At 46.5% G+C, this 23,681-nt stretch overlaps 1 protein-coding gene and 2 non-coding genes across 3 annotated transcripts; 1 reads left to right on the top strand and 2 right to left on the bottom strand.

Moving 5' to 3' along the window:
* Positions 1 to 345: 345 nt before the first annotated feature.
* Positions 346 to 8,036, bottom strand: LOC107154058. Its single transcript, XR_007350213.1, has 2 exons — positions 4,381 to 8,036; positions 346 to 1,625 (listed from the first exon to the last, which is right to left on the bottom strand). It is a non-coding gene; the product is annotated as an uncharacterized LOC107154058 (transcript).
* Positions 7,891 to 22,353, top strand: Znf2 (zinc finger protein 2). The gene is made up of 5 exons (XM_015499747.2): positions 7,891 to 8,021; positions 15,956 to 16,027; positions 16,819 to 16,945; positions 18,996 to 19,109; positions 19,599 to 22,353. The coding sequence occupies exons 2-5, from the start codon at positions 15,995 to 15,997 to the stop codon at positions 20,603 to 20,605; spliced, it is 1,281 nt and encodes a 426-aa protein (XP_015355233.1). The 5' UTR covers positions 7,891 to 8,021; positions 15,956 to 15,994; the 3' UTR covers positions 20,606 to 22,353.
* A 133-nt stretch (positions 22,354 to 22,486) lies between these two features.
* On the bottom strand, positions 22,487 to 22,618 carry LOC125618874. Its single transcript, XR_007350255.1, has one exon. It is a non-coding gene; the product is annotated as a small nucleolar RNA SNORA51 (small nucleolar RNA).
* Positions 22,619 to 23,681: the final 1,063 nt, after the last annotated feature.

Raw genomic sequence — 23,681 nt, 5'->3', positions numbered from 1 at the left:
TGTGGTTTGGGATTTTTATTTTATTTGTTTTGATACTGGGGATAGAACCTAGGGCCTCACACATGCTGGGCAAGTGCTCTACCACTGAGCTACCTTCTGAGCCCTTTTGATTTTTTATTTTGAGACAGGGTCTCACTAAGTTGTCTAGGCTGGCCTTGAACTTGGAATCCTCCTGCCTCAGCCTCCTAGGTCATTGGGATAACTGTCATGTGCCACATGCTGAGCTTTCTGTGTGTTCTCTGGTGCTCACAAAGGAAGTGCACCACAGGAGGTTCCTCCACAATTCCCACACTTGCAGCATCCCTCTCCACCAGGAGTTGTCTGATTTTTTTTTTTTTTTTTTAATGAACAGATGTGACCAAAGCCTATATCACACTCATTACCCTGGCAAGGCTCCCCCACTATAAATGTCTGCTGTTGAATAATATGTGTCTTCTAGCTGACGCGTCCCTCCTCCACTGCAGTCACATGGCTTCTCCTTAGCACCAGCTCCTGGTGTTTGGTAAGAGAGGGGTGTGACTCGAGGGCTGCTCCACAGTGTGTACTGCTGATAGCAGACAAGATGTCCTCCAGCAGAAGGACCTTACACTCCCAGGGTCTCTGCACTCTGCCTGTCCACCTCAAAGCTGTCCTGCATTCACGGAACTCATGGTGGGGGTTTCCCAGCATGACTCTTCCGGTGTTTAATGAGGGATGCAGGGTGGGCAAAGGCCTTCCCACATGCATTGCACTTGTAGGGCTTCTCCCCGGTATGAAACCTATAATGCTGAGTGAGGTATGCACTCTGGCTGAAGGCCCTCCCACACTCGTTGCAGCTGTAGGGCTTCTCCTCCCTGTGGAACCTGTTATGTGCGATGAGGGAGGAGCTCTGGCTGAAGGTTTTCCCACATTCCCTGCACTCATAGGGCTTTTCTCCAGTATGAGTTCTCTGGTGTTTGCTCTGGCTAAAGGCCCTCCCACACTTGTTACATTTTAGGGCTTCTCCTGGGTGTGGAACCTGTAATGCAGGACAAGGGAGAGACTCTGACTGAAGGTGTGGCCACACTCCTGGCACTCGTAGGGTTTTTCTCCTATGTGAGTTCTCTGGTGTTTAATCAGGGATGAGATATGACCAAAGGCTCATCCACACTCACTGCACTCATAGGGCTTTTCTCCGGTGTGGCATCTCTGATGACGCCTTAGTTCTGACTGGAAGTGGAAGGACTTCCCACATTCATTACACCTGCAAGATTTTCTCTCTGGGTGGCTTCCCTGAAAGTTACTTCTCTTTAAAAACTGTCTCAGTTCTGTGTTACATTTATAGGATCTTTCTCTCGTGGCAACACTGTGTTGGTTAAGGTTGGACTTAAGGACTGGTCTCAAGCCTACACTTCTTCCAAGTCCACTCCATTCTTGATCCATCCTAAGGATGGGAGTAGATTTGTGAGTGACTGGCATCTCCTTCAGATGTCTCTGTTTGACCTGATGCATCCCTAACCTGTGATCATTGCAAGCACAAGTGATTTTCGGTTTGGAGGATGAGAGCTCATCTTGAATGTGTTTTTACACTGCTGATATCTGGAATAATTCTTTGGAAACTCCCTGACTTGACATTGATTCCTTGGCTTTAGGCCTTCTTTTCTAGTCTGTAAGAGGAAAAAAACCATTTTACTATTACCTGTTTCACGTGCCAAGAGGAAGTAAACAACAATGAGTGAAAGATGATGGACCTTTAACGATATCTAAAGGGGCTTGCAGATTCTTTCAGGAATGGCTCGTGTCAGAAGATTTGGGAAGTGTCAAAAATAAGCGATGAGCAGGTTAACTGGAACCATGTTCGGGTTCCAGTACACAAGGTTAAGTCCAAAGACTAAAGATGAGAGGGAGACAGGAAGTGTGATGGGGAAGCAGACGAAGTGTGAGGGACAGGGACAGAAAGAGACAGGAGAAATGTAAGGTGCAGGTCAGCTGGCTGCAGACCCCACCCCTCCTCATCTTTTCAGGCCTAGGGACCCATGGCAGGTGTCTATCCAGTCATTTACTCCAGTCTCTTCAGAGCCCCTCATCACTAATCTTCCTAAAATGTCCCTTTCCTGGCATCTCTCCTCAACTCTTATCCTCCAGAGGCTCTGCAGTACCTACAGGATGATCCCAAGTCACTTCAGCTTGGTGCTTATCCTGTGCCAGCAAGTGGCTGCCCCTGCTTCCCAGGTATCTTCATCCACCTACTTTTTTCTTCAAGGTTCTGCATGTCTTTCAGAGACAAGCTCATGTCCTCCACAAAGTCCTCCCTTGACACCTCGGTGCACACAGTGCTGTTCCACCAGAGAACATTCCCTGGGTAGGTACAGGTACTGTGGGAGGAGGATTCTGCCCACACTGCAGGCTTGGAAGGTGAAGGAAGGACATTATGACCCAGGGAATGTGGCAGTCTCCAGCAGGCGGAATCACACCCAGTTTACAGCCAGAAAGAGACCAAGAACCTCAGGTTGACAACTGCCAGGAAGTGGCTCTGCCCACACCCAACAAAAGTAAATCAAGTGGCCTTACAATGAATCAGTAAGTTTTGTGAGTTTGATTAGAATGAATCCTTCCCCTCAAAGCCTACTCATTATGCAGTTCTGGAGTCTACAAACCTGTGCATGGGGCCCTTGATCCCAGGTCCCCACTACAAGATAGACCCATACCATAGGTCTCAGCCAGAATTATGCTATCACCTTAGTAATTACAGTACCTCTCATTTGACTCATAATATATGGTAATACATATAATATGAACTAAAATGCAGAACTGGTGAAAGTAGTATAAGTTCTTATTACTTTTACCCTGAAGTACTTAAAAATTTAAATATATATATATATATATATATATATCTCCAAGAATGAGTTAAAATAGTAATTTTAACTTAACTCTTGGTCTTGTTACCCATGGTGGTTTGGTAATGAACTGTTTGGTAAAACCATGACATCAATAACTTGATGTAAGTATGAGCCTGTGATGTTACAAGCAGAGGCTGGAAACAAAATTAGTAGTAAGAGCTGCTGTTACTGGTTATGTTTGACAAAGTATTATAGGGAAAAATAGGAGCTCCAAGAGCATCCTGGTATGTAAAACAAACCGGAGAGTATCCAGAAATATGAGGACTTATAGGGTGGGAGACTTAACCAATTTTCCTTCCCAGTTGGCCAAAGATAATACACACAGTGGCTTTTGCATGCAAAAGGATAATAAAAAGCCTAATCTGAAGGGCCATCTCATGGTGTGGCTGTCAAACATTTCCTTTCAGCCTCTGAGTCATTGCAGATGGCTCCCAGGAAATCCTCAGTGGGAACAAATTGCTCAGAGTGAAAAAGAAAAAAAGCATGTCTTCCTGGGGGAAACCCAAGAAGCTCCTCAATTAAGTCCAAAAGACAGGCATATTTAGAAAGAACTGTGAGTGAAGATACTGCCACCGTAAGCCCACTGGAAACAAATACCTAAAAACCTGCTGAAGGTGCTGAGAGATGCATCAGGTATTCATAACCCGAAACCATCCCTGGGCCCTCACCCTGCTCAAGCAGGATGAATAACTGCTTAGTCCCAAGAGAGCTTGTTGTCCAGTGTCATCTTCACATGTGAGATGTGACTATGGAGAATACTGCCAAAGAGACTTTCTGAGGGCACGGCCAGCAGCCCAGGAGAATCACCAGCTGGAAGCGCCACCCAGAGGAGAAGCGGTCACAACCCAGATACTTTCCCTTCAGGATCAGAGGCCTGCCAGCACCTGCCCAGTGGAATTTCATCTCTGTGGTTCTAAGCTGCTGGGATCCTCCCATGCTTCCCCTTTCTGACCAAGTGTTCATTGTGGTCTTCATGTCACCCTTGTTAATGTGTTGGAAATACTCATTCAGATAGCTTTACTTTTATTAAGAGGGCTCCTGATCCAGGGGAGAAACATCTGGATTCAATGCAGATACTATCACATCATCGAGGACTTTAATCATGATGCTCAGATTAGATGGGACTTTGGAGTACTCTCCCTCAGGGAGGCATTTTGTGTGCAGAAGAGACAGAAGTGAACAACTATGAGTAACAAAACAGACAGGGGTATGGCGTCCTGGGTGTCAGCCTTCTCCCACTGCTGTGGCCAGGCCTCTGCTGTAATACCTGTCAGTCATCACAGTGCCCATTAGAGAAATGAGCCAGAGGAAGCCTGAAGGATCCAAGTGAGTGAGGGATGGTGCAGAACAGTGGAGAGGAGAGAGCCCTGACAAGGCCATCCTCCACCTGCCCGGATCAGCTCCCAAAGAGCAGGAAACTGGGGTCAGTTCCCTTTGTTGAACAAAGAGGTTCTAGAAAGAAGGAGGCAAAGCAACCTGTAGTTCAAGAATTTGAGGAAATTTTAAGAAAACCCCAACTCACCTGAGGCCTACCTTTCAGAAATAAACTGGCTGCTCCCTTTTCTGCCAGGAGTCTCTCAGGGGAAGAGCAGGATCCTGAGAAGAGAAAGCTGGGAAAGTAAAAGCAGCCACAGGGGAGTCTGAGCATTCTGGAATGTTCATCTCCCAGACTCCCCAGGCAGGAGATCCCCTACACAGTACCTCAGGGGTTTGGGGGCCACAGGTAGAAACACAAAGCGAACTGAGAGACAGCCATTAGCCTGTGCACCTCAGAAGTGCTCCTGAACACAGCTGTGTGAGGTTCCACCACACCTGTCCAGGGCCCACAACAGGCTGCAGGAAGTTGGAGTGTGACCCCAGGCTGGCCACCCCGCCTGCGCGCGGGCCTCAGCAGGGCATGCACCAGCCGGCTCGCACCTGCGGAGGGAGTCTGAGGACGCAGGCAGTGGGCGCCAGCTCCGGAGGGGCTATGGCTCTGCTCTGCCCCACCAGCTGGGACCTAGGGGCCTCTCCCTTCTCTCAAGTTCTTTTGGAAGCGGAGCCCCATAGCCCACTTTGAGACTGTCTTTTCAGAAGCTGTTGGAAATCTGTTGAAAAGGAACAAACGCGAGCTCTACCCTGAGTCTGCGGATCGGATCAGGATTTCCAGGACGCTGTCCTGTTTCTTCTAAGTGTCCAGGCCTGGTGGAGATCCTGGTTGGTGCAATATCAGATAACACTATTCTGTAGGCTGTCCCGTGCCTCTCTGCCTTTCTTCCAGTCCCAGTTTTGAGTTCAACAGAGGGTGATGGAGAAGAAAGGAAGACTTTGGGTGCCGAGGTGCTCTAGAAGTATCATTTTGAACCGTAAAAGAAATGGGTCTAGGATGCGCTGAATGCGTGAAATTCCAAAATTCTTTTTGAAATCTAACCCTCAAGGTTATGGTATTGAAGTGTTGTTGCTTTGCTTTTGTTTTTAGACCAAAAGGTCACGAGGACAGCACTTCACAAAGGGATTAGTGCCCACAAGAGGCTTGAGAGAGCTTGTTAGTTCCTTTTGTCCCTTCCAAGCTGTGGGTAGGTGTAGAAGGGGCCCCTCAAAAGACCTTTAAGCTAGTGGCACTTTGTTCTTGGATTTTCCAGCCTTTGGAACTGGGAGCAACATATGCTGTGCTGTTTATCAATTACCTGGTCTAAGGTGTTTTGTTAGCAGCTGCAACAGCCTAAAACAAACTGAGCATGAAAAGTGTGTTTTCTGAAGGAAGCCCTCAGCCAAAGAGGGGAGCATTGTGAGGACAGGGCAGTTGCTTTATCAGTTCTATTTAGGGGATCAAGATAAATAATTCACAAAACCAGGGAAGAAAGGCCATTCCCCCTTCTTGTTGTTTCAGGGTGCTTCATTCTTCTGCCAGCACTCCCAGTGGCACAGATGGCCAGGATTTGCCCAGCAAGCAAATCTTCTTCCTCCCAAGCAGGGGGCACTGCCTGGGAGCCATGGGTGGCACAAGAGTTTCTGCTCCCATCTCCTGTGCCCTGGAGCCAAAAAAGGCAAAGGGATAGACAAATGAGATTTTCATCTCCACATAATTAGGAAGAGCTGGAACTGCTTCAGATGAACTTAAGGGGCTCTGCCTGTCCCTGATATCTCTTCTAATGGCCTGCTGCAGTGTCTGAAAGTGCCCCCCCCCCCATTTTTAAGACCAGGTCTTGCTAAGTTATCCAGGCTGGCCTCGAATTTGAAATCCTGGTGCTTATCCTTCCTTCACAGTAGCTGGGATTGCAGATGTGAGCCGCTACACCCCACTGAAACCCTCCACTCTTAAATTCAGTCCCTTGAGACAAATCTTGACCCAGAGGCCTTTGCTACAATGTACATTTGTTGCCTGGGTGCTAATCAGTGCTAACAGGAATGTTCTCTCCCTGGCTCAGTGCTCTAGATGGGCCATTTGATCTCAAAACTCTTTTAGGGGAATTCCAGTCCCCACCAGCCTATAGGTTCCCCATCACCCCAACATTCTCTTTGTGTTCCTTTATAGTCAAGTGCTTCTTCCACTCAATCCCTATGACCACGGGTCTGTTCTCTGTCCTACAGTTTTGCCTTTTCCAGAACATGTTATAAATGGAATCACCAGATATGTAAAACTTTGTAAGACTGGCTTCTGTCACTTGGTATAAAGCCCTGAGTCATTCTTGTAGTCATATGAATAACAGTTCCTTTTTAGTTGTCTTTTAAGGCAGGCTGTTAGAAGATGCTATACAATATATCCATTTACATCCCATTTAGTAACATACCTAAGCACATATAGTTGTAGGGAAATGGAGTCATAAACTTCCACTTTGACAGTTACTTGGGACAATAAAACCTAGGATGTAGGCCCTACCAGTGGATGAGGAACTCTAGAAGGAAACTCATTTAGGACCTCCAAAGTTTCCTGTCAATATAAGGCTAAATGTATACTAAAAACCACCATCAAAATAGCAAGAAAATATATCTTAGATGTCATGACTTTAATCAAGTTCTACTCTCCTAGGAAAGCCCGGACCGTACAACTAAGTCTGCTTCAGCCTGACCCCAGGATACTATAATCAGCCCTTGAACCTTATCCACCAGCTGTTCATCTTGCTATTAATTCTTTGCATTTTCATTCTCTAGTCTATACCTTGCATGTGCTATTCTCTGCATAGATTGCACTTTCTTAACAAATATTCATTATTCAAGTGCACTAGATACACCTTTCTGAGCCATAGTTAGTTGTTTCCTCGCTTGTACTTCCCCTATTGAACATACTGCATTGTATTATAATTTCAAATATTAATTTTATCACTGGGTCATGAGCTCATTTTGGGCAGCATCTTTTTTTAACAATAAGCAATTGAGGTGTTTTTTTTTTTTTAAGTGAAAAAGTAGACTTGTTCCTGAAGTAAGAGTTTCACCTTCTTTGTGTAATTTTTAGTCTCTCTGAAGCTCCATGTAGCTCGGTGGCTCTTTAGCGGCGCAGTAGAGTCACCTCTGGATCTTTTCATACTCTTCCGCGGTTAAGAATCGGCCACGTCTCCAGCCTGGGCCTCTCCAGCAGCACCACGAGAGGCAGGTTGGTGTGTTCAAACCGTTGGGGATTCAGTTCCCGCTGCCCAGTTAAGTACACGTACTACCGTGGGCCCTTCTTTTCTTCCGGTACAAATATGCGCGCAGACCCTCCCTCAGCCATAGCGCAATCTTCAGAACCAAACTCCAAACCTCTCTCCCCAAATCTCAGAATCAAATTCCTGCAAATGGACAGGCGGAAGCGGAGCCAGAAGACTGCATATCGCCTTCGTTGTGCCCAAGGTTAGGGTCGCATTTCCTTCGGACAACTCTATAAATGGAGGGCTGGAGGAATGTGGCATCACACGTGGGCATACTTCAGGGCGACCCTAAGCCTCCCAGGCAGCTGCACCTCTGCCGCTAGGGAGACCACTAGGCGGGCGGGGTCGTGTCAGCCCCGGAGCCTTTCTCCGGCGCGTGCGCTTGCGCGGTCCTACACGTCATCTCTAGGCGCGCCGGCCGCCGGGGCTTCTGGGAATTGGAGTCCCGCGAAGACAGCGCCTTGGTTGGGAGCGCGGCCGCCAGGGCCTTCGCACAGGCGCACTGCTGTCGGACCTGAAGTGGTGCCGTCTTCCCGGTCCCGAGCACTCTGTGCCGGAGGTGAGGGTTGCGGGTCTGTATGTTCCAGGAGCCAAGTGAGCGCAGCGGCCGAGAGAAGGGGACCCTGGGGGTTTGGGGGAGGCGCTGTAGGAGAGGACGGGGTGGCGCGGGCGGAGCCAGTCTGCAGATGTGTGTGGCCACGTCCCCGCTGGAAAGGTGCGGACGCAAAGTTGTCCCCTGCCGTGTGTGCTGTGGCACTGTTGCCAGCGGTCCTGCGGTGCGCACCCACTGCGCGCCAGATCCTGGACTTTCGGGGTGGAGGTTGCGGGGTCCTCCTCCGCTCTGCGGTCTCTTCTTTCCCTAACGGGGGGCTAATGACCGTGGGTGGGCTTGACACCCAGTCTAGAGTGCCGCCCACCTAGCCCTGCCTCTTTCCCAAAAAGCGCCTTACATTCGTCATTAAATCTCCTGTCCTGAGTTTGTGCCCGAGGGCGCGATCGAGGGGCTGGATTTATGTACGAGGTAGGAATTGTTGGGGGGGGGGATGTAAAAGGAGTACCAAAGTGATAGGCAGACTTGAGGGAGACGAATTTTACTGGGGGCCAAATTTGGAGGAATAGCAGGAGACAGAGTGAAGAAGCGTACACGGAGGCCAGAGCACAGGGTGTCCCCCGAGACCCAATAATCAGACCAGATTTTATGGGTCTGACCAGAAGACTGACAGGGATAGTCACTCTAGTGGTCACATTCAGGATTAGAGTGGAAGAGAATAATGGCAGGGTTCCGTTCTGAAGCGAGCAGTTATGGACTTGAATTCTCATGGTGTTAGTGGTAGGGAAAGGGTACGAATGACATTGCAAAAGAGTCTAAAGGGCCTGGTGACTTGATTTGGGAGAAAAGAGAGCGAGGTGTAAGAGTTTGGAGTTGGGACACCTGGGAGGATAATAGAACATCTGATAGAAAAAGCAGGGAGAGGAGTTAATGGGAACTGTGTAGAGGAAGGTGGTTTTCAGCTGATGCCTAATTCAAAACTTGTAGCCATTTGGAAATAAAAGATGAGTTCGGAAAAGGAGTTGATTGGAATTTGGAACTATCTTTGTAGAGGTGGAAAATAGAGCCCTGGATGTGGGTGAATATCCCCAGGATAGAAAGAAAAACATTGCATAAAGACCAACCTATGGGAATCATCCTTGTTTCTAAGGCAAAGATGCGACAAAGGAGCCAGGAAGACAGAAGTTTCAGAGGTAGGAATAAAGGTGAGACCCAAGCAGCATCAAGGCAGCTACTGTAACTCGTTGAAGAGGCAGAAACTTATCCAGTCAGAAGTTGTAGAGAAGTAAAGAAAAGAAGGAAAAGATCTTTGGAATTCATGCCAGAGTTTTCATTTTGAAGCATGTGGTTTCAGATGTGTGAGAGGCAAGAGTGACTGACAGGGATTTGAGTGGAGTCAATGGTAAAGACATGGAGTCAGAAGGTGAGTTACTCACCCAGGAAGTTGGATCGTGAAGGAAAACCTAAATGAGAACTGTTTTGCTGGAGGGAGGCCATGGGATTCAGCTAGAGGAGGTTTTTATATGCTTGAAGGGGTGAGAAGAAACTTCTAGAGAGCAGGGAGATGCTGGGAAAAGAGAGCCTGCATTAGCAGGTAGCAGATTCTGAGGGAAACAAATGAGAAGGAAAGTTGGACAGTGGGGGTAGTACATAAACTCAAGTCCAGGAGACAGATCTGTCTTGCTGGCCTCAAGCACCTTACAGCCCAGCACATGGCAGATACTTGTTAATAGTTGTTGATAGTGGTATGAATGAATGAATGGGTTGGTGATGGGCAGTAGCAGGGTAGAGAACTTTCATTTATTGGAAAAACTGTGTGATAAGTACTCTATATTGTCTCATTTCCTATTTATAATTATTCTGGAGTTAGATAGTAGACATCCGGGCCAATGGTTGCCTTAAGTAACTTGCCCAAGGCTTCATGGTTAATACTACTAAACCTGCCTTCCAAGTGCTTTCTACCACATGGTCCTGCCTCCCTCGAAATTCGCTCTTGCACATCTTCAGTATAGTAGAAGACAAAGTTGTGCTGAAGTTGAATGGTAACCGTGGAGGTTTGGAATAGGTATGTAGAAGAGAAGACAGGTTTGGAATAGGTACATGGCCAAGATGGGAGTATTAAAAGCTTTTTAGGCAACCACAAGGGTCACTTAAAGATATAGAGTGTGGATTTGAATTTGATACATTTGATACTCCAAAATCCAGGAATAGGAAAAGAGAAAGCAGTAGAGGTGACCCTTTGCTGACAGTGACTCCACGTGAGCTTGGTGTGCTGTGGAGTCCCGAGTTTTCAGCAGGAGCCTACTGAAGCAACTGCTGCTATGGTCCAGACCTGTGGGGAGTGAAGTCTACCTGGGATGATGAGCGCTTTGGGAAGATCTGCTACTTTAACACTTGGGGAGATTTCATGTTGGACACCATTTATGATTTGTTCAATGCTCAGCTTATTAAAATCAGTGTAATAAAATCTTGAAAATTGTCTTTAAGCATTTAAGCATTGAGCAACTCCAACTATAACTTCAGATGTAGTTTTATTTGTTACAAAAAGTTTCAGTGCTTTGGACAACATATACAAATAACTTGTCTTCCAAAATTCTTAATATACTTACACTTAGACCTAAAGCAACAACATAATGTAATTAATATTTTCCATTTTAATTTTTTCTGCCTTCCCAGATGGTCACATCACTTTTAGCTAATGCTAACATTTACTTAGCACATTATTCTCAATGCTTTTTAGGTATCATCCTACTTAAGCATCAAGATAGTTACACACATTGTATCATTAATCCTCTGTTGCAGATTGACAAGCTGAGACAGAAGGTAGGAAACTTTTCTAAGGTCACAGAGGTAGGATGAAGCACAGCTGGAGTTTGATTTCAGGCAATCTGGCACCAGAGCCTGGACTCCTAATGACTGTACTCATCTGTATTTCTAAATATTAATTCAGATGTCTTCGTAGGGCTCAAGAGTCAATATCTGAACACCCTCCTGGACATAGAAGACTCTTAACAGACTAGAAAGGAAAAGAAAACTGTCTTAGTTATAGGCTCTGATTATCATCTGAGGATATATCTTTGTTTATATTTGCATTTATATCACTCTCTGCCTCCTCCTAAGGAGATTCAAACCCCAATCTCTCTTAGGTTCAGATTTTTGTTGTTGTTGTTGTTACACTAAACTCTAAGTCAGATTTTTTTCTTTAAGATTTTGCCTGTCACATAGGTTTCAGTTTCTGCAAACCAGTGTCCACCCTTGAGGTGGCCAGTGTTAACACATTATTAAATAATCCATGTCTGTCTTGCATCTTTTAACTGTATATCATAATGAGGTATTTTCCCAAAAGAATATCTGCTTAGATTATAGACCAATAAACCAGAAAAATCCCCAAACTTATCCAACGATATAATAGAGCCATTTTAGAGTTAGAAGCTAACAGACCAGTAATTTATACATATTGGTCTTGAGTTTTGGCAGTTTTTAAAACTTCATGGTTTCTTGTGAATACCTGGTAATTAGTCATCAAGCTGGATGGCCCATCTCGGAGGGAGGATTAAGTCTCCACAATTACTTGGCATGTTTGGATTCGGATCGGCTCGTGGACAGGAGCATAGCTTCCTCTGCCTCACTCTTCTGAGTGGCCCATGTTCTGACCTGTCCTCCCTGTGTGGCACAAGCAGCTTCTGTTTCTGGAATTACTTGGCTTATCCTTGCCCCCTGAGTTCCTTTCTTTCTGCTTACATGAATGAATAAGTGTGTACTACAAGGGTACATCTATTCTCTATGAAAAGTTTTGTAATTGATAGAAAGTATTTTTGATATAACTGAAGACTTAAGCATTGGCTTTATACTATGTCCACTTTTGGTACACTTTATATTAACTTTTCTATACCGAGCTATTTCATTTAGCAATTCCAATATTTGTAATTTAGCCAAGGGGAGCCAAAGTCATCTGAGTTTTGTTATTTCAGAATGTGGGATTGATCCCCAACTGTCCTCAATAGCCATCCCTTCAGCCTACTTCCCTATTGCTCACCTGCACGAATGACATCATTTTCTGCACCGCTGCTCAGATCTGTGACCCAGAAGGCATCACCTTGCTTCCAGGCTATTACCTATTGTTCTTGGTATCTTGACAATGGTGTCCCTTCTCTCCATTTCTGCTGCCACTGCTTTTGCTCAGCTGCTGATCACTTTTCCTTAATTATCAGTGTCCTCACTGGTCTCCGCCATTCTTGCCTCCTCTAATTCCATCCTGCCACAGCTACTCAGAGTGCCGTGTCCACAAGATCACCCCACATTCACAGATTCACAAGGCCTGGGGACTCAGCCTGTAGCTGTACTTGTGGCTCAGACTGTGACTGCAACCCTGCATGGATACACAGCCCATCATAAGGGAGGACACCCCGGCAGCATCTGGAGGAATCCATGTGTGGCTTTGCTTGCGTTCCCTCCCTCCCATGAGAGGTGACACAAAGCACATCCCTCCCTGACAACAAAACGCAGCAGCTCATTGGAAGCTCAGGGTCCAAGGTTTTTATCAAAGGTTGCTCACAGTGCCCTCTGCCTAACACACACCAGAATTCTAGATCTTCAGCAGGAAAGCATATGTTACCATAAACCAGGTCGTTTGCACACAGGGTTTAGGCAGAGTCAACTGTCCTGGGTTCTTAGGGAACTGGGGGACCCTTTCAAAATCAAAGTTCCCTGAGGCTGGCCAGGGACCAGCGTTGTGGGTGGAGCCTTCCAGGGGTAGCACTCCCGGGCTGCTGTCAAGGCTGCATACCCCTCTTCCTTCCTGTTGTTTTCTTGTGCACCAAAGTGAATTAAAAAAAATCAGGAAATATGAAGAATTGTTAAAGTAAAATAAAAATCCCTCATAATTCCACTTCTCAAATTCCACTTCCATTTTAATGTGTTCTTCCTTTTTCTATACATACGTGCACGCACAAATATCTAATCTCAAGATTGTGCATTCTTCGCTTAATATTTTGTGTATGTTCTTTCCTTCAGTTTTGTTTTGTTTGTACCGGGGGGTTGAACCTAGGGGCAGTTTATCACTGACTTACATCTTCAGTTCCTTTTATTTATTTTTTGGGGTGCCAGGGATTATCTCAGAGGCACTCGACCACTGAGCCCCTTCCCCAGCCCTATTTTTTTGTATTTTATTTAGAGACAGAGTCTACATGGAGTTGTTTAGTGCCTTGCTTTTTGCTGAGGCTGGCTTTGAACTCGTGATCCTCCTGTCTCAGCTTCCCGAGCTGCTGGGATTACAGGCGTGTGCCACTGCACCTGGCTTCAGTTTTTTCTTTAAGAAAAAAAAAATTGCAGAGGCTGGGGTTGTGGCTCAGGGGTAGGGAGCTCGCCTCACATGTGCTAGACCCTGGGTTCGATCCTCAGCACCACATAAAAATAAATAAGGGAAATAAAGTTACTGTGTCCAATTACAACTAAAAAATAAATATTTTAAAAAATTGCAGGTAAAGTTGATATTTTCTAGAAATCCCTGTGTGTGTGTAAGGCTGGGGTGTGCATGCTAGGCAGGTGCTCCAGCACTAAGCTATATTCTCAGGCCCGTCCCCAAATTTTACATGAAGCCCTTTTGGGGGTGGGGTGGGATTTATTTTTGGTATTTATGGGGGTCTTAGAACCAACCTACAGATACTGAGAACCAACTGTGTTTCAGGTCTTCACTACAAGTCAGTGATCTTTCTAAAGCATGGTCTGACGGTGATCCCTCCAGGATCCCTGCCTGTGGGCAGGGGTTGTGAAAAGCCCTTGATGTAGGTGGCCTATGCTTCTCCGTCTTTTCCTAGCCCTGCTCACAGTCTAGACTTTTGCTCTTCCAAACGGATTTCAGTTCTTAATCCTTTCCACGTGAAGATCTGCCTCTTTAGTGTTCAATAACTGGAGTTTTTTTCCCTGTTCCCTCCCCACCTCAAAACTGCATAAATTCTGGTTCTACCAGGAGAGCTGCAGTGTCCCCACCCCCTCTCGGGGCTGGTCAGGGGAGCCCTGTGGGGCCTTCACAGTTTTACAGCACTTACCTATCCTGCAGGGAAATGCCTTTTTGTTTCCCTGACCTGAGTTCAGGGCTCTTGGCTCCTGGAGGCAAGGAATGCTCCTTGCACATGTTTTACTTGCTATAAACAGTTGGTGCCAAATAACTGCTGGTTGAGTGGATGAATTAATGACTCACAGGGAGCAGTGACCCTTTCCCTTGACTGCAGGAAAGCTATTGGTGAGCCACAAGCCCACCTTCCCCCATCTTCCCTGGCCTACTGTCTCCCCATTCACCCACCAACTCCAGAAACGCTTCCCAGGGACTCTCAGGGCCCGGTTCAGTCTCCATTAGTGGGTCAGGCTGTCCTTCCCCCCTGCTCCTTGTCCCACTGACATGAACTTTATTCTGCTTGTGCCTCCCACTGCCCGTGGGTTCTTCTTCCTCTGGTTCCATGGCTACTTGGGGACCTTGAGACTCCTTCAACTCATTGCCACATGCTGTCTTGACACTCCCTGGTCACGTTCCCGTGCAAGGATGTCATCTTTTCAGGCTGGATCACTCCTTAGTTTGATACTTGTGTCACCCACCCAGTCACTGTGGCTCCAGGAATGAGATGCAGGGTCACATGGTACAAAATGAGGGCTGCTCCTTCAGCAGGAACTGGAGTGGAGTGTGTTTTCCTTTGGAGAGGTTGTGGGGTTTGCTGGGTGTGTTTCCTGCATACAGTCACTTACAGAATTGTTTATGGTTTTTGTCCAGTGAACACTCAGGGCAGTGTTGGATAAATGACCTCTGAATCTTAATGCTTATTTTTCTCTTTCCACTTTTTTTTTTTACTGGTGCATTAGAGTTATACATACTGATGGGATTTGTTGTTACATATTTGTTCATGCATACAATATAACAATGTCATTTGACCAATATCTCCCCTGCCCCATCACTCATCACTTCCCTCTTCCTCCCCATCCCCCCATCTCTTGGTCCCTCTCCTCTGCTGATCTACTTTTGATTTTCACTAGATCTCTGCTCCCCCACCTTTCTTTTTTTTTTTTAATATTTATTTATTTTTAGTTTTTTTCGGCAGACACAACATCTTTGTTTGTATGTGGTGCTGAGGATCGAACCCGGGCCGCAAGCATGCCAGGCGAGCGCGCTACCACTTGAGCCACATCCCCAGCCCTCCCCCACCTTTCTTTACCTTTTTTCCTCTTTAGCTTTTGTGTGTGAGGGAGAACATAGGGTGCTTGACCTTCTGAATTTGGCTTAATGGTCTCCAGTTTCATCCATTTTCCTGCAAATGACATAATTTCATTTTTCTTATGGCTCAGTAAAACTCCACATTTTATGGTGTATATTCATACCATATTTTCTTCATCCATCTGTTGAGGAACACCTCAATGGTTCCATATTTGGCTGTTGGGAATTCTGCAGTTATAAACACGGACATGCATGTGATCGCTAATTTTTCAGGATAAATACCACGGAACAGTACAGCTGGGTCATATGGTGGGGTAGCTGGGTCCGTGCCTGTTCTTTTGAGGGACTTCCATGCTGATTTCCAGTGGTTGTGCTAATGAACAGTCCCCCACAGAGCGAAGTGTTCTTTTTGTGTCCCTCCTCCCCAGTGTTTATTATTACTGGGATTCTTGCCATTCTGACTGCGAGCCTTACCGCTCTCTTGACTCCTGGGTACAGACCTCTTTCCCAAGGAACTTGTGAAAACAAGCACCACATGTAGTCTAACTCGCAGCACCCATGGCCTAGCTCCCACCCAGTGGTTGGCCAGGGCTGCTCCTAGCCTAGCTCTACCTTGGCTGCCCTTCTGTGGGTGTTTGGAAGAGGGTGGGGACATGGCCACTGGCACTAGAGAGTCGGGAGGTGACATATCAGGACAGACCTTTCTCATGGCTGCCTTCTCACCCACACCCTGCCTTGTCAGGACTCTGCCCTTTGCTTCTGGGAGTGCACACAGGAGGGAATGGCTGCTGCAGTGCCATCTGCCACGTGCCAGGTAAGGAGGACCTCATGTTTCTTTTCCCAGTGCTGGGGATGAGCCCAGGCCTACACAAGCGCTGTACTCCTGAGATACTTCCTTTGCCGGGGACTTTAGTGTTTCTGGAGTACACTAACAAGTCTCCAGAATGTCACCACTTGTCTTTCTCTCTCCTGGAACTTTTGGTCAGCCCCCACCAGGTGGACCAAGCACTCCACAGGGAGGACTTCCCTGAGGTGTCCTTCAATGTCCATCTCTTGTCTCAAGCCTGGTCCCCTTGCACCCGACCCCTGCAGCTGTAGCTCTGAGTGGTCTGTCTAGCAGCTGACAGCTCAGGGCCAAGGGGAAGATTGGGAGCAGTCTTGGCTCTACCCCGCCCGTCCAGGAGCGTATCCACACATGCACTGAGAGTGGGCCCCAATGTTCCAGGGGGTGCTGGGTAGGGTGGGTGCTGTGGACCATGCTGTAGGGCACCTCAGTAAGGCCTCCAGGGTCCCGAAGAGAGTCTTACTGAGTGGAGACATGCAGCTTCCTGTTCAAGGGCAGAGAGTTGTGAATTCCCACTCTGTCCCAGGACTTACAGACACTCATCCAGGCTTCTAAAACCAGGATAAAGATGCAGGATTGCAACTGGGAACTCTTGTCCTGGGTGACTCGGTGCCTTTTCCAGATACTTCAGAGCCCTGCTTTGTCAGAGCCATGGCCCCATGCCCCGCTACATCCTCCAGGGCTGTCATCTTTATGCCATTTCAGTCTGGCCCAAGTGACAAGAAGGCTCATGAGTAAGGGGGTATGTGATTGTGTTTCAGGGATCTGTGACATTCGAGGACGTGGCTGTGATTTTCACAGACGAAGAGTGGAGGCATCTGGTCCCCGTTCAGAGAGCCCTCTACAAGGCGGTGATGCTGGAGAACTATGAGAGCATCGTCTCGCTGGGTAAGGGGAGCTGCCCACGCTGGTGTGGGGCCGAGGAATCAGTGCATCTCCCCATACCTGCATTCTGAGTCACTGTAGAGAGAATGGAAGAGCTGGAGGACGTGGCTTAGGTGTATGGCAGTGGTGGGCTTCACACTGAGCCCAGCACTGGACAGATGTGCTAGTCAACCACAGGGCCCTTGCTCAGCAACCTGCCCCCACAAAACAGGGAGGGCCAGGGGACAGAGCAGAGTTATCCTGGGGGCAGGGAGCTGGCTCTCCAGAGGGCTGAGTAGAAAAGTTACATGTGCCTGAGTCTTCTCTCAGCTTGCCAGCCAGGTGACACATTTAGCACTGTCCTAAGAACTAAGCAGTAGGGAAAGGACCATCTTACCAAATGGAGACTTCCCCTCATGAAAACCAATGGGAGGAAAAGAAGTGTCTCCCTTCAAAAGGAGGGGATGTAGGGTGGGGACACAGTGGTTGTGTGTCTGTAGGTCACCAGAGATGTGTTTGATTTTGCGCATTTGCCTTGAGGACTGTCTTAGAGATATGCCCATGGGAGGCACTTTGGAATTATAAAGACTTGTGTGACAGGTGCAATTAAAACCTATTGCTGATGTCAGGTGTTAACGAGAAGTAGAGTGGGGACCCTGTAGATAATGAGAACCTCTCAGCAGCTTCACAAATGTACACTGTACACTGTGCACAGTGGCACACGTCTGTCATCTAGCTACTCAAGAGGCTGAGGCAGGAGGATCACTTGAGCCAGAAGTTCAAGACCAGCCTGGGCAACATAGCAAGACTCCATCCAAATAAAAAAAAAGAATAAGATGCTGAAAAAGCACACAGCTTTAGAAACTGACTGAAAATAAGTACAAGAGGACAGAAAAGGCCTTGGAGATTTCATATAAAGCAGGTCAGAAAAGCAAGCATACACATCCCTCAATTAGCTTCAGCAGGCCACACAGTGTCCCAACAGAATAAGATGTCCGGGAAGTACCAAGGGAGACTGCTGAGTCTCTGCTACAGGCTGTGGCAGGGTGAAGTATGGAAAGCGTAGAATTCCTTAGGTCAGAATGAAGGAGCCACAGAGGTGGGGCATGGCCATGTTGTCAGCAGAGAATCAGCACCTCGCCAGGTAAAGGGTGCCTGGGACCAGTAAGAAAGCACTCTCTTTCCTGTGGTGGGGCCTTCCCTGTGCAAGGGAATCTGGAGCTCAAGCCTATTTTCACCAGGGGATCTGTTTGTTTGTTTTAATATAACTAAAAATGGATAGGTCTGCTGGCAGGGATTGATCCTAGGGAAATAATAGGCGTATGGATTCAGTTATCAGCATGCAGGTGTTCATTGTGCCATTGTGTGTTAGTAACAAAACATTAAAAACAGTCTGAAATGTCTGTTAGCAGGTGATTCGTCAGATAAGTTAGGTTAAGCCATACAGTGCAGTATTATAACCATTAAAAGGGCTAATTAAAGCCATGTAGCCATTAAAGTGCTAATTGAAATGATTTCATTATTAAGTGAAAAAAATCCAGTTTACAAATCAGTATTATTCCATTGTCCAATTTTATCTATGGGTATTTTATTTTATTTCTCTATGGGTACCTTTCGGAATCAAAATGAATAGGAAGAAAATATAAATACAAAGTGCAAAAGGTGATTTTTCTTTTTACTTGTACTTACCTCTGATTTTCCTACAATTAACAATTGACTTGTTTTTAAAAAGCATAATAATAAACGTAAATAAACAAAATGAGCATCTTCCTTACACTTTTCTACCCAAGATGATCCTTCTTTTTTCTCACCTCCCCCAGCCAAGCACCTTCTCCCTACAGTGCCCATGCAGGAAGCTTCCCACTCACTCCACATGAACTCAAGTGGATTGCCAATCCCTCCTTTCTAGAGACTCAGGCCTGACCTCCTCTTAGAGATTCCTCTGCATTGTGCTTTGCATTCTGGCCTTTTGCATCGTCTCTGTGAAAGACCTGGGGGCCAGGAACCAGCTTGGGAGCAGCTGTATGTTCTCATCACATACAACCACCTGGCTTGTTTCTTTCTCCTTGAGCAGGACTTCCAGTTCCTCAATCCGATGTGATTTTTCAGTTGAAGAGAGGGATCGAGCCATGGACAGAGGGTCTTCATGGATCTGAGGACAGAAAGTGTCCAGAGAATGTCTCTCTAGGTAACTGAGTAGGAACGGGTCAGGGCAGTTTTGTTTTCTGTGTTTGTTATTCAGGTGGGTGGGAGGAACATTGGGTATCATCTTTGCTCCAAGGTCAGGTCTTCTGCTGCAGTGCTTATTTTGTACCACCTGTCTGCTCTCCCTGGTCTCCTCTACACCTTAGTATTATTCATCTGTATTCACCAGTCACTAATTTTCTCAGCTCTATCACGTTGCCCATTCACACTCTGATATTCCTGGGTCCCTGTCCTTTCCACTTGGCCTACTCTCCTAGTTATCCTAGCAGTGCTCTCAGTGGACATTCTCCTATATTCTCAATGCCTGCTTCCCCACGTTATGCTTCGTTCCCAACTCTCAGGCCTGGAGCATGAGACTCTTTGTGGAAGCAAGCAATGCTGTGCCTCAGAATCATCAGAGTTCCTCTTCTTTCCACTGGAACATTTCCTACCCCAGGGAAGAAACCACATCTGTGTCTTCTCTTTGTTCCAGGCTGGGGGACCAAGCCCAAGATTCAAGATGCTTCAGAAGAAGAGAAACCAGAAGGAACACGGAGGGGAAGCGTTGACAGGCAAAGTCCTCTGTGTCCTAAACTTGAAGTTCAAGCACTGGTTGGTGGGTTGGAAGTGGAGAAGGAAAGGCCCACAGTGGAACCTTGCAAGAAACTGCTGTCCCGGGATCCAAGCTTGCAGCAAGGGTCAGCCCCACCCAAGAAAGCCCTCCCTAGAGAGAGAGACCATGAGTGCAGTGACTGTGGGAAGACCTTCTTCGACCACTCCTCACTTGTGCGCCACCAGAGGACTCACACTGGAGAGAAGCCCTATGACTGTCAGGAGTGTGGGAAAGCCTTCAGTCACAGAAGCAGCCTCAGCAGACACCTGATGTCTCACACTGGGGAGAGCCCCTTCGAGTGCAGTGCATGTGGCAAGGCCTTCTTTGACCGGTCATCCCTCACCGTGCACCAGCGGATTCACACAGGAGAGAAGCCCTTCAAATGCAGCGAGTGTGGGAAAGCCTTCTTTGACCGCTCGTCACTCACTCGACACCAGAGAATTCATACTGGAGAAAGTCCTTATGAGTGTCGTCAGTGTGGGAAGGCCTTTAGCCAGAAAAGCATTCTTACTCGCCATCAGCTCATCCACACAGGCAGGAAGCCCTATGAATGTAATGAGTGTGGAAAAGCCTTCTATGGCGTCTCATCCCTGAACAGACATCAAAAAGCTCACGTGGGGGAGCCGCGCTATCAGTGCAGTGAATGTGGGAAAGCCTTCTTTGACCGCTCCTCCCTTACACAGCATCAGAAGATCCACACTGGAGACAAGCCATACGAATGCGGTGAGTGTGGGAAAGCCTTCAGCCAGAGGTGCCGGCTCACGCGGCATCAGAGAGTTCACACTGGGGAGAAGCCCTTTGAGTGCAGCGTGTGTGGGAAAGTCTTCAGCTCGAAATCTTCAGTTATTCAGCATCAGCGGCGTTACGCAAAACAGGGAATAGATTGAGTTGGGTGGAAGCTTGAGTCTGGCGAAGGAGCACCATACAAATACAAGATAGGCTTCCCCTGTCACAAGCAAACCCACAAATTTGCTCACTCTGCCCACTCCAGATACTGTTCTTCTACCCTGCCTCTGCCCCCCAGTGTTTGAGTAGCACTCTGTGTCTACTGTGGGATAGGACTGATGTGGGATGCAGACATCAGGAAATGTTGCTGCAGATTCAAATGATGCTGTAGCTCATTGGTAGAGCACTTGCCTAGCAGGCAGAAGACGCCATGGATTTGGATTTGATCCCAGCACTACAAACAAGAAGACTTTAAATACCTAGAGGCTGCAACAGGGGAGGAAGGCACCGTTATACCAGAGCAGCACTGTTCTTTCAGAGCAGTTTTTATAACTGTTAGTCCCTCTCTTAGAGCTTTTTTGGGCCCTGACCTTGTTCTCTTCTGCCCCAGATTTTAGATCTCTCAATACTACTACTTGTAGGTAGCACTTATTGAGCACCTATTATGGGGCAAACACTCAGCTAAGAGTTTTACAAGGACTGGATTGATGGATCCTCTCACAGCTCTGAAACAGGTGCTGTTGCTGTGTGCATTTTACAGATGAGCACACTGAAGTTCAGGGAGATTAAATCACATGCCCAAGGTGACACGGCTCCAAAAGGTGAGGCCAGGTCTGCTTTCAGAGTCTGTTTTCTTTACCATTATGCTCTAAGGTTTGTTTTATAATTTACGTACATGTGTTATATCCCCGACTATTTTGTAAGCACTTGGAATGTGACTTACATGTATCTCATGCAGTGCCTTGTGAATAATAGGAGCTCAGTAAGTATTTATCAGAATGAATATCAAGTTCTCCATTCAAAACCCCTCTTGGATTCATATCCTTTTCCTCAGTTTTCACAGTCCAGCCCATACCTTTATTGTCCCAGGCTCCCATGACAACAATAGGCACTTCCTAATTCTAGTTTTTCCCTCTATGTGACTGAAGAGTGATATGCTAAGCTGTGCTGCAGTAACAAACAACTCCTAAATGAACAAAGATCTGTGTCTCATCCCATCCTCATCATTTAGAATATTCAACCTCCAAAGTCACCATGAAGAGAAAGCTATTAGAACTTAGGAGGTATTTTTAAGCACTAGCATCCAGCACCTGGCAGCTCAGAATGTAAATGGGAACCTTAGTATTTGACTAACTCTAGGGACCACTATCATAATTGCCCATAATTGCCTATTCAAGACCTAAAATAGCTCCCTATTTAATGGAAACTTCTTTGAACATTTAAGATCTGCCTTAATTCAGTCCCCATTACCAAACTTCATATACTTACTCCAAAACTCTTCTACTCCCTGGGCCCAGCCCTTTATTTCTGTTTTACTGAAGATCAGGTACTAGGCACACTGGATTTGGGGCATCTGTATTCCCCGTTAGGGAGAAGCCTGGGAAAGGATGTGGTTCTGAAAGGCTATGGACTCAGATCCTATGAATCCCAGGGAGCAAGGTGGTTTTCCCCAGAAGTGAAAGATTCAAGAAACTGAATTGCCAAACATACCCCTCCTAACCTACTAACACACTAGTTAATGTTGATCCTCTTTAGAGCAGGTAGGTGGCAAGGAAGACTTCATGTGTGGACTTCAGAAACAACTTGAAGAAAAATGTGTCACAGAATCTGTAGATGTGGATAATAGCTGATACAATTTAACAGTGTCAATCAGAAAATAAAAGGAACAATGAACAAACTTGGCATCTGACTGTCTCAGTGTTCTGAGTCTTTCTTTTACTGTCTTGTTCAAAACACATTGGAAATCATGTACTTCCCAAGATGTTCTGCCACTATCAGCAAGATGAGATTGGAACAAATTCAGAATTTTAGTGGATTTCCCTCTATGTTTCCCCATTCACAGTACAGACCAGGAACAGAGCCTGGGCTGAGGTGTATGTGGTGTAGACTTACTCCGCCTCCTCTTTCTATATAGCCCGTGTAAGAATTCAGCCTGTGGAGATCATCAGGAGGCCTCTCATGACTTTAGAGTACAGTAATAACTAAAACACTGGGGATATAAATTCAATAGTTTGCCCTGTGTTTCATTTTTATCCACTTTTTTTTTAAATGTGTGTCTGGTGTTGGAGACTAGAACCTAGGGCCTTGTGCATGTAGTCTACCAACTGAGCTATATCCCCAGCTCCCCGTGTTCCATTTTAAATGAGGTGATGTGCACAGTGTTTTCTAAAATATGGACTAATGTTCCATCTGTTGCTAAAAATCGAGGAAAGAGCCATTTTGCCTTTCAATTTATATTCCCCAGTATGACTTACAGTGTTGGAGGCCTTACATTTTAGCATCACCTACTGGCCATTAGTAGAATCAAATCTTGGAATCAGAAATTGATCAATTGGAAGTAGGTCAGTATTCTTAGATATTAAAATGAAAAGATTGGGTAATGTTTGTAGGGTTTGAACCTAAGACTTTAAAATGGTTTCAAAAAACAAAATAATTATCTCTGGTACCAAACAGGCCTTTCCTAAATTTTAAGAGGGAATTGAGTACTTTACCACTTTACCAAATGAAACAGAGGCACTGCATGCATCAACTCCTCAAATTGAAGGGTTGGCAAAGCTAGAGAAGTTGGAGATGAGATGTGTCACTCAGCTTTCTGTCACTTTAACAAATGCCTAAGCTAACACCTTAGAAAAGGTTTATTTTGTCTCATGGTTTTGGAGGCTTTAGTCCATGATCAATTGGCCCCATCTCTTTGGGCCTGTGGCAGGTCAGCACACCAGGGCAGAAGGGCATGGTGGAGCAAAACCACTCACTTCCTGTCTGGGATAAGAGAGAGGGAGGATGGGATCCCACAGTGCCCCTTGAAGGAATGCCCCAATGACCTGAAGACCTTCCACTGGGCCCCACCTCTTGCAATTTCCAGCACCTTCCAACAGGACCAAGCTATGAGCTTTTGGGACAACCCAGATTCAAACTGTAGCAGAATATGGTAGATGGAGAAAACCTGGGACCTGCAGCCTGGGACAGGCAATTGGTAGGACCACCAACTGCAGAAATTGATCTGGGGTATCAGGATGA

Source organism: Marmota marmota, unplaced genomic scaffold (assembly GCF_001458135.2).
Source record: "Marmota marmota marmota unplaced genomic scaffold, marMar, whole genome shotgun sequence".
In the NCBI taxonomy this organism is placed as follows: Eukaryota; Metazoa; Chordata; class Mammalia; order Rodentia; family Sciuridae; genus Marmota; species Marmota marmota.
This window is presented reverse-complemented; position numbering and strand designations above follow the sequence as displayed.

Bases quoted from the DNA above. Each gene is read 5' to 3' on its own strand.
- Znf2 (XM_015499747.2), top strand. From the start codon at position 15,995: ATGGCTGCTGCAGTGCCATCTGCCACGTGCCAG. The intron at 16,028-16,818 runs GTAAGGAGGACC...ATTGTGTTTCAG, and splicing joins TGCCATCTGCCACGTGCCAG to GGATCTGTGACATTCGAGGA. The intron at 19,110-19,598 runs GTAACTGAGTAG...TCTTTGTTCCAG, and splicing joins TCCAGAGAATGTCTCTCTAG to GCTGGGGGACCAAGCCCAAG.